General features: G+C 40.2%; 1 protein-coding gene across 1 annotated transcript; it reads right to left on the reverse strand.

Moving 5' to 3' along the window:
* Window positions 1-1,519: 1,519 nt before the first annotated feature.
* On the reverse strand, window positions 1,520-4,245 carry LOC147005290 (PRAME family member 6-like). The gene is made up of 3 exons (XM_085836295.1): window positions 3,977-4,245; window positions 2,897-3,487; window positions 1,520-2,087 (listed from the first exon to the last, which is right to left on the reverse strand). Exons 1-3 carry the CDS (start codon window positions 4,243-4,245, stop codon window positions 1,520-1,522), a joined length of 1,428 nt encoding a protein of 475 aa, XP_085692421.1.
* Window positions 4,246-10,327: the final 6,082 nt, after the last annotated feature.

The following is a 10,327-nucleotide window of genomic DNA, read 5'->3' on the forward strand; positions in this document are numbered from 1 at the left end:
GCCAAGATCCACATAGTCCAGAAAAGAGAATCCTATCACCTGAAGTCTGAGTTCCTTTCAAGAGCAACCTGATTATTAGCACTGAAACCAAACTTTGTTCCTGTGCAAAAGCAGCATGTGCTTTTAACCTGTGAGCAATCTCTCTCAAAGTACGGGTTGCCTGTTTAAAGAATGTGAATGCATGTTTATTGTGAGCAAATCTCAGGTGAGTTCACTGGTCCTAAGGGTCAAGGCTAGGAAACTGGACATTCAGACAGGGAGTCAGAATGTAGGGGAAGACAGAAAGAAGGAGCCTAAGAGAGGTTTGTTAGTTTTTGTCTTCCTCTGTGCTTTAGGTCAGCCTAGATGTCCATGTGTCCAACCATAGCTGATAACTTTACCCACCTTCCCAAGATTTAATTGTGACATGCGTGGCATCAATGTCTTAATTTTGACTTCTCTCCAGAGGGCATTTGTGGCAGAGTCCTTAAATTTTTGATATGTTAATTTATTAAGACAATAACAATGATCTTAAGCAAAGAACTCATGTTCCAAGTGTTCAATAAATACAGAGTAACAATAAATTGTTTTATTGATAGTTTGCTATACAGAAATGACTAAGCAGAGGGAGATTTTTTTCTTTTGTTTTTATTACAACTAAAGCCTTAAAATACAATTTTTTTAAGTAATACTTTATGTAGAAAAGTTACCTGCATATTATTGGATACTTTCACATATACTATAGGTACTTCATAGATTTTGGGACTCCATAGGAATAGAGACATGTGGCATCAAGACTTCACATAGAGGTTCCTGTTAGTAATATCATTAAGGCATGACAAAAATATCAAGAATTCAAAGCTAGAATGGAAAGCCTGTTTACTTTGCTCTATGTTGTCTTCTTACCTTTAGGCATCTTTGATGGGTACAAGGTGCTTTGTGGTCTGAATGTACTGGATAGTAACCATTTGTGACACTTTTAATCCTCCTTCAAAGGATTTGTCTATGTTGCTCACTTTAGTTTAAATGTTTTGTGGACATAACTGATCAGCCACACAAAGTGTTACACACATAGCCCAGGCAAGAGACAAGGGAAAGATGTGTCAAGAACACTTTCATTTTATACATGCCATTTATCACCTAAAACTTACCTTTCTTCATAAAATAACAGTGTCTTTCCAATCCTGGACCCATTCAACCTTCTAGATCCTGACCCTGATAGTGATGTTGTTAACAGTCAAAAACCCACGAGAGAGATCATCTAGGTTTATAAGTACACAAAAAAGCATCTATATATACTGTCTGGGCAGAAGCCACATATAAATACCAAACTGTTTTTCTGACCCCACAATCCCCCTGTTATCACAGTCTATTGAAATGTTCCCCATATCAAGCTCACCCTTCAGGGTCCTAGTCACTGTACATCTCTTTATTTCCAACCATATGAGAATTGTCTGAAATCATAGTCTCTGAGCACTGCAGATAAAAGATGTGCCCCAAGCCTGTCATTTATTCATATCCAGAAGTCCTGTATCTATGTTTACTCAAAACAAGAACAAAGTATTGGGCTCTGGTTGTAGACACAGGGCTTACCACATTTGTGACAGTTATCTGTAGCAAAAGAGATGCTCTTGGGTTGCCTTATTGCTCTGAGTGTATACATGAGCTCATGACAAAGTTGGACAAATCTTTTTACAGAGACACGACCCAACTCATTATAGCACTGTAGAGGGGCAGGGTATTGTTCCACATTCATCTTGCTCCAGTTGGCTGTGTGCTGGAAAAGGACCTTCAGGAGGGACATGGAGAAGTCATTGTTGTAGAAGTTGATCTGATTGAGCTGAGTGCATTGACTGAGGGCAGGTAGGAGGGCATTGATCTGGGAGTCCTTCATCCTACACCACTGAAAATCCAGAATCTCAAGAGTGTCTGCTACTTTTTCTAGGAGACCTCTCAGAGGCATAAGATCCAAAGCATATAAGATCATCCCTCTTATTTCCAGATGTTTTAATTTAAAGAGGTTGTGGGAGCAGGAAAAGAAATCAAAGTCTCTCTGTGAAATTAGGCATTGAGTGATGGAGAGGGTCTCCAAGGGTGTCATTAGGCACCTAGGGATAGAGGAGACCAGAGGGTTAGTTCTGACAAGTAGTGTTGTAAAGGTTTGGCTGGGATGTACACAGAGGTAGAATAAACCAGGGGCCCAAAGCTCAGTTTGACAAAAGGATCAAATACATCATCTATGATGCTTCCTGTTGGATCTGCTCAGTCATGCCAATCCCACAATTCATCCCTGGACCTCACACTCAAGCTGAAAACTAGTTCATCACTTAAGCCAAGAAAGCACACAGAAGAACTTCCAATCCAAGAAAGTCCTGACAGGATTTTGATATTTTCTGTGGACTCACTGAATCTACATTCTATCATTCCCTCTGCAGTCATCCTTGTTCTAATTTACATCCACCTGTCCCATGCACTCAGTGCTACTTAGGCTCAACACGTTTCACTCATTGGAACTTGTCAAAGATAGAAGGCTGTTCTCACAGATCTGAGCATATAGCTCATGTTCAAACTGTGCTAATGAGTATCCTGACTCCTCACTATATACTCCCCTTTCTCTTCCCTTTCCATTTGATTGGGTGGGCCTGATTCCAGGAAGAATTATAACTCATTCTTACAAGATCTGACCTACTCTTTACACTAAATCAGTTCTCTACATCATGAGTTCTCATTTGAGATACTATTTTAACTTGTACTATTTCCCTTGTATATTTCAGTATACATGGAAATAAGACATAACTTTCAGAGTCTTATGAGTGTCTAAATTTTGTTCCTAGTGACTGGCAGGCATCATGGAACACTAATCTTAAGAAAGACAGATTTGCTTTTGTACCTGACCCAGCTCTCCATTCTTGCTTACCCTAGGACTTGATTCATGTAGTCTCTTAGAAAATGGACTTGTTTCATGAAGATATGCTGGAGACAGTTGAATTTGGAAAACTGAGAAATAATCTTGTTGACACACTTGGCTTCTGTGGCACTTGTTATATTGATAATAGGGGAGGTATTCTTGTGGAGGGGTGCCAGGAAGACTTTTTGAAGATTTTTCATGTGCCCGAAGTAGGGAGCAAAATGTGCCAGCTGTAATAGAGTCCAGTCAGTATTCAGTTCTAATTCTGTGATGTGCTCTGGATCAAAAACATTAAAGATTTCTCTGATAACTTGGTCTGGCGGATCCCAGATCTTCATCTTTGTACAGCAGAAATATAGGGACCCTGTTCTCTGCTTGGCCCAATTCAAGAAATATGCCTTTGATTTACTGACGTGGGAACTGATTGACAGGTTGACTATGACCTTCAGACGCTGCCTCCGTGCATATCTGGGAAGGACCTTCACTAGCTGCTTTTCATCCAATGTCTCTGCTTTACAGTTACTGTCATTTGCATCAGCCCATATGTTCCAGAAGGCATGGTGCCTATTTCTCATGTCAAGAACCTGAAGTTTTGCCCTCCTGTGGTTGAAACATATGAATGTTAGCAGACCCTGAATCATCGTTTGCTACATATATCTAAGCTCAACTCCCCTCCCTTCTAAGGTGTTTGATTTTTTTAAGCACCTGATATCCAAGGTGGACTCAGGCATGCTACAGAAGCTTTCCTGTGCTTCAATACACTTGATTACTTTTCTTTCAGTAAGGTAATCATTAGTTCTCCTTAGAGATTAATTATTAATTAGAAAAAATAATTATTATGATTAGTTGTGGGAAGGCCAGGGATAGGCTCATTCTACTGTGAGGCTAAATCTAATCTAGTCCATATTCAACTCTAATCCATATCCAACTGTCCTCAGTATAAGTAAACAATAGCTTTCAAGAACCTTGTATCCCTACTTGATGATGTGATTAGAAGCATCTGATCCATTTATTACAAAGCCAATCTCCCTGGCAATGTCTATTGTGTACTCCTCATGCTCCCTTATACAATACATGGATATTGCTTACCTGGGGTGAAACTCTCTTGTCAGTCGCATGTCTACTCCATCTAGCAGAGCTTGCAAGGTTTCTAGTTTAGGCTTCTTTATCAATGGCCCCACAGGGAGACAGGGGAAAGGCCAGGCTGCCACCATTGCCTTTAGGAGATTTGTGTGTCTGCCAGCAAAGGCTTCTTTGAACAGTGATGGGAAGACCACAGTAGGCAGCTCCTCCAGAGTGGACATGATCAAAGCTTCATGTGTCAGCAGAGTGCGTGTGGGTAGGGTCTGAACACTCATCCTCTCAGGTCTTCAGTAAGAAGGCTCCTGGGGAAGCAGTTAGAAAAGAATATATATTCAAGGCAAACTTTATAATATTCCCTCACCATCACATCAACCATTTAGCTTCTGAGTTACTGCTCTGACAGTCATAGAGTCATCAATTTACCTCTTCATCCTAAACTGGTGGTGTAAAGACTCTCAAGCTGGCATCATGAGAATCTCTCTATTACTCTAATAGACACCTAATTTTTGGGTCAAAATATTTTTATTTGTTACCCTTTCTTTTAAAAAGGAAAGAATGAAAGAAAGCAAAATGGAAGAGATTCCCAGGAACCAGTACAGTTGGCCCTAGCTGAAATATGGAACATAGAGGAGATAGAACTTGAAGAAGCAACCCCCAATGAATATGCATGGCTCCCTTTTGAGGGAAGGGGCCACTCACAAATCTCAAAATTTTTAACATAGAATTGTTACTATCTAAAAGAAAAACAGGGACAAAAAATGGAGCAGAGACTGAAGGAAAGGCCATCCAGGGACTGGGATCTTGGGATGTATAAAATCAGCAGACACCAAACCCCAACACTGTTGCTGATGCCAAGGTATGGCTGTCCTCTGAGAGGCTCTGCCTACACCCGACTAATACAATTGTAGACACTCACAACCAACTATTGCATTGAGCTTGGGGACCACAATGGAAGAGAAAGGGAAGAAATGAAGAAGCTGAAGGGGATTACAATCCCATAGGAACAAATATTAACAAACTGTACCCCTCAGATTTCCCAGGAACTGGGATTTCCCAGCAACCAGAGAACATACATGAGTGTGTCTATGGTTCCTGCTACATATGTAGCAAAGGATTGCATTATATGGCTTCAATAAAAGAGGAGGTCCTTTGTCCTGTGGAGGCTTGTTGTCCTAGTGAAGGAGATAAGCTAGAGGGGTGAGGCAGGAGTGTGTGGGTAGGTGGGGGAGTACCCTCTTAGAGGTAAAGAGGAGGGATCATGAGAGGGGGCTTGCAGAGCTGAAACCAGGAAGGGAGATAACACTTGAAATGTAAATAAATAAAATGACCAATAAAAAATGGGGGCAGTGGTGGCACATGCCTTTAATCCCAGCACTTGGGAGGCAGAGGCAAGTGGATTTCTGAGTTTGAGGCCAGCCTGGTCTACAGAGTGAGTTCCAGAACAACCAGGACTCCACAGAGAAACCCTGTCTTGAAAAACCAAAAAAAAAAAAAAAAGGGGGGGGGGGTAGGTACAAAGAGGATGAATGGCATAAGGAACAGTCAAGCGGCAGACCAAGAGGGGGATAATAACTGGAGGGTAAAAATGAATTGAAGAGAAATTAAATTTAGTAATAAAAATAAAAAACAGAAAAAACAAAACAAAAACTGAATAGCAAAAAAACAAACAAACAAGAAACAAGCAAAAAACAAGCAAACAAAAATAATACAAACAAAAAAGTCTTGTGTTGCAGACCAATATTGAATTCTCACTAAGGAGGATGACAACTGTGGGTTCCTACTGGGTCCCAAATGCATACCCCCCCCACACACACACACACAAAGAAAAAAGAAAAGAAAAGAAAAAGAAAAAAGAAAATAAAAGAAAAGAAAAAGAAAAAAGAAAAAAATCAGGAAATCAGGCGCAACATGTGAAAATGATCTAAAGCAAAGACTAAGGTGAGATATATGATTAACTCAGTATTGTAATTCCTGCTATTGGGAGTAAATGATGATCAAAGTTACATGTTCTACAGGGCTACAATGTGAGCCAGGGTCTCAGAAAAGCAAAGAAGACCATCATTTCAGTGAAAGGAAATATGAAAGAACAGGTTAGTCAGAATGTTCTGATTTCCAGCAAACCCAGAGCAACATACCCAAGGGCTTAGAAAATTCTTGTATCAAAGAATTATATAAAGCAAACTAATGAAGTACACAAGCTATCATAGAGATATATTGGAGAAGAGGCTAAAACTTCATTGGGAATGAAACCCAAGGTCTTCAATGTATTTTACTAAAGAGACAGAAAATGAAATTTCCTGTACTACCCTGGAGTCTAAAGAGCTCTACATCAAAGTGCTTAACCCTAGGGAAACCAATTACATACCAGTTCTGAGTACTGCAGTTCTGATTCCTAGACAAACCAGGCAGTTTTTCTGCCTCCAGGTCTGAATATTTTCTGTCTCCACTGAAGACTTTATATGCCTCTCTGTGTAACCTTCCCTATTGCACCCACATCCTTCAATCTCGAAGTAGAATTGGATTAGATTGTTAAACTCCACCCTTTTAATTCTATATGTAACATACAATCACTTCATTGATTGCATTAGAGCTCTCTGTGAGAATACCTCCATAGCACAACACCCCTCAAGCATTCTACTTGTTACTTAACAGCACATCACTGAATTTGTGGATTTTCCCCTTCATTTGCTTTGTTATTACATAATTTTGAGTTTGGTACAGGACTGGGTCTTGCTGTGAATCCAGAGTGGTTTCCAAACTCTAAGTTCTAACAATCCTCTTGCCTCAGCATTCTTCTTCCTGCTAGGATTAATATGAAACACCACACCTGGGTGAATTTTTATTCATGCACACAAAGTCAGTCTGATTTGTCTCAGATCAGGGTTCAATCTATTGCTGATAACAGACATAAAATAATTCATCGATATTATTGTCACTGGATTTGAGACAGTTTTTAATAGTCAGGAATAAGTTCTGGAGCTCTAAGACTGAATTGGATGCTTTTTAAATAAACTGCAGTAGCACCTACACAAAATATAGATGAAGGAGCATGGCCTGATTCCATTAACATTGTAAAAGTGTTCTGGGTGTACACTCAGTTTGTAGGGGGCTACCAAACATACAGGGAATCCTCTCTCCAGCATTGCATGCAGCAGATATGATGGCCATGCCTGGAAAGTCACAATTCAAGAATTGGGAGCAGGGGATCAATTAAAACCCATCCTCAGCCATATTGTAAATAGAAGGACAGCCTGAGACTTACATGTGATTCTCTTTTTAAATATACCTAAAGAGAAACAGAAAACAGAGGGTCTGAGGGAGATTCTGCCCTTGGTAGACAGAAAACAGATAATGTGTCACATAGGATCAGAACAGCATGCTTGCCCAAGATGAAATCAGGAGTGGGACCTGTGCTGAGAAGTTGGATACTCAATAATGAGTACTTGTTAATATTCTATTCTGAGCACCTACATGGTGGCTTGAAATGATCTGTGAATCCAGTTCCTTGAAATCTGAACCCTCCTTCTCAACTTTGTGGGCATCAGGCATACATGTGGTACACATTCATATATGTACGGAAAACACCAAAACACATAGAACAAATCTTTAAGAGAAATAAATCTGTAAATACAATGGTGGCAAACACCTTTAATCCCTGAACTCTCAAGGCAAAGGTAGACTGGGCTCAGTGAGTTCAAGGCTAGATTTATCTAAGTAGCTAATTATTAACCAGTGAAGCCTATTGACTAAGGATCTGTTTTATAATTAAAGCAGAGCTGGGATAGGTGGCACATAACTTTAATCCCAGCACCCTGTAGGCAGAGGGATGTGGAACTTTAGGGTCCATACTGATCTACAGGTTAAAGTGTGGAACAGGGAAGCCTGTAAAATAGGGAAACTCTCTCTCTCAAAAACCAACCCAAATCAAAGAAATAAAACCAAAATCTACTTTAGCTGTGAGGTTCTACTATAGGCCTTTAATCCCAGAATTAAGGAGGCAGATGTAGGTGGACCTCTAAATTTTAGCTAGCCTGGTCTACAGAGTAAGTTCTGGATCAGTCAGATCTGTTAAACAGAAACCCTGTCTTGAAAAAACTAAAAACAAAAAATGAAAAAAAATAGTGTTTTTAAGAAAAACTTTACGGGAGCCTAGTAGGCTGTGAGATATGTCAATGGTCAATGGCACTTGTTGCCAAACCTGAATTCAGCTATGAGACCCACAGATGTAAAGAGAGAAATCACTTCAGGGTCTCGTGGTTTCTATACCACCAACACATTCTTGGGATCTAGGTAAAATATGAAGACCTAGATGGAATATAAGACCTAGGTAACTGCTACATATTGGGATATAACAAAATAAAGATATAGAGCAAAAAGAGCCAATGAAAAACCATGAGGAATTCATATAGATGTAGGACATGTTCACACACAGAAGATTCCAATAAAAACCCAAAATTGGTAGCCATAATATATGAGCAAAGGTCCCAAAGGTGATAAAGATGCTCTAGGAAGTCCAACAGAGTCAATTAACTGGGACCTTTGGTGCTCTCAGAAACTGAACCCCCAACCAAAGAACACACAGGGGCTTGGAATAGGCCTCCCCACACAGATGTACAGCTTGGTCTTCATGTGCTTCCCCTAACAGCTGGAGTGGAGGCATCCTTCAAAATCTGTTGCCTGTATGTGGGACATGTTCTTCTATTTGAGCTGCTTTGTCTGGACTCAGTGGGAGAGGATATGCCATGCTTTGAAAATACTTAAAGTACAAGGGTGTGGTGTTACACAGGGAGCCTCCACCCACTCACAGGAGATGGTAAGAAGGCACCTAGAAGGAGTGTGCTAGGGTGTGACCTTGAAGAGAACAGCTAGTGGGTTTTAAGACAAATAAGCAACAACAACAACAACAAGAAAAATAATTGAATTAAAAAGCAAAACCAAAAAACCCCAAAAGACAAGAGGCCTGACAAAACATTATGAGACATAGGACCTCCAAAGAGGCCCCTGAGTTCACTTTGTGTTGGCCTATAGACCTGCCCATCTGAATGGGATCTGTACCCTCAGGAAGACTTCATTTGAGAGAACTAATTTTTCATTTGTTATTACTAGTTTCTGGGTTTGGGATATGAGCTTGTGTCTATTTCTTTTCTCTACACTGATATTCCATGCGGTATAGACCCTCACAGGCCCTGAGAATTCTCCTTTAGTCTCTCTGAGTTCATATGTGTGTTAATTCTCCTGTGTTTAAGAAGGGCTGACTTGCTTGGTGTCCATCATTCCCTCTGGCTCTATCCCTCTTTCTTTGTTCACTTCTACAGGATTCCCTGAGCCTTGAGGGGAGGATTTTATGGACATACCTCTTTAGTTCTGAGTGTTAAAATCAATCAATCATCTCTCTCTCTCTCTCTCTCTCTCTCTCTCTCTCTCTCTCTCTCTCTCTCTCTCTCTCTCTCTCTCTCTCTCTCTCTGCATGCATATGAGTATGTGCTTATTAAGTCTAGGAAAGGTCAGAGGATGCCAGAACACAGAAGATATGGGTAGTTCCAAGTCATCACCACACCTGTTGGTCATTGAGTTTAGTTATTCTGCAAATAACAAAGTTCTCTCCTAATCCCAGAGATTTTCTCTATGGCCAGTAAACACTGAGAATCTCTCCCAGTCCAGTGATCCTTCCTTTCTGAAACATGCTCCAACTTTCTTAGAATCATGGATAGCATGTCCCTTCCTGACACACCTTTTAAATTGTTTTGAAAACATTTTAGTACAGAGCAGGCTTGCCTCACACTATTTATTAAAGCAAAGATGCCATTGGATTTCTGAGCCTCTATTCAGACTCACATGTTCTGGGAACACAGGCATGCCCCCATTTTTCTAGAATGTGCAGTGATTTATAACCTAAAATGTGAATGCCAAGCAAAGATTTACTACTGAAGTTACAGCACAAAATTCCCTGAAAAATGGATGAAGCCATCCTCCTGCCTCAGCTTTCTGAGTGCTACTACAGTTGAAGATTGGCAAAGCATGAAGCTAACCTCTTTATTCCAGAATGGAAAAATAATTGTGTAAAGTATGACAAAGCCAGCTCAGTCAAGCAACTGGGTCTCAAGGTTAGGAATGACGATTGAAACAACAATGACCATTAGACAACATATAACATGACTCCAGCCAGTGTTAAGGCTGAAGTAGATTCACTTTTCTCTAGTCTGCTTTTATACCAGTCTAAATACAAGCAAAGGATAAAGTCAGTTTTAGGTCAAGGAACAAACAAGGCAAATAAACAAAGTTCAGAGTAAGGGGACTCCAATGGAGATGTTAGCAAAGCACTGAAGTAGATGAAATGGTTTGGAACCCCATAGGAAA

This window comes from Mus caroli, unplaced genomic scaffold (assembly GCF_978045245.1).
Source record: "Mus caroli unplaced genomic scaffold, Mus_caroli_1 scaffold_4, whole genome shotgun sequence".
NCBI classification, from domain to species: domain Eukaryota; kingdom Metazoa; phylum Chordata; class Mammalia; order Rodentia; family Muridae; genus Mus; species Mus caroli.

What these genes read in the sequence shown, in the direction of transcription:
- LOC147005290 (XM_085836295.1), bottom strand. Translation starts at nt 4,245, where the DNA reads ATGAGTGTTCAGACCCTACCCACACGCACTCTGCTGACACATGAAGCT. An exon ending in ACAAGAGAGTTTCACCCCAG is followed by an intron (nt 3,488 to 3,976) that starts GTAAGCAATATC and finishes TTTCAACCACAG; the next exon opens with GAGGGCAAAACTTCAGGTTC. An exon ending in TACATGAATCAAGTCCTAGG is followed by an intron (nt 2,088 to 2,896) that starts GTAAGCAAGAAT and finishes CTCTATCCCTAG; the next exon opens with GTGCCTAATGACACCCTTGG.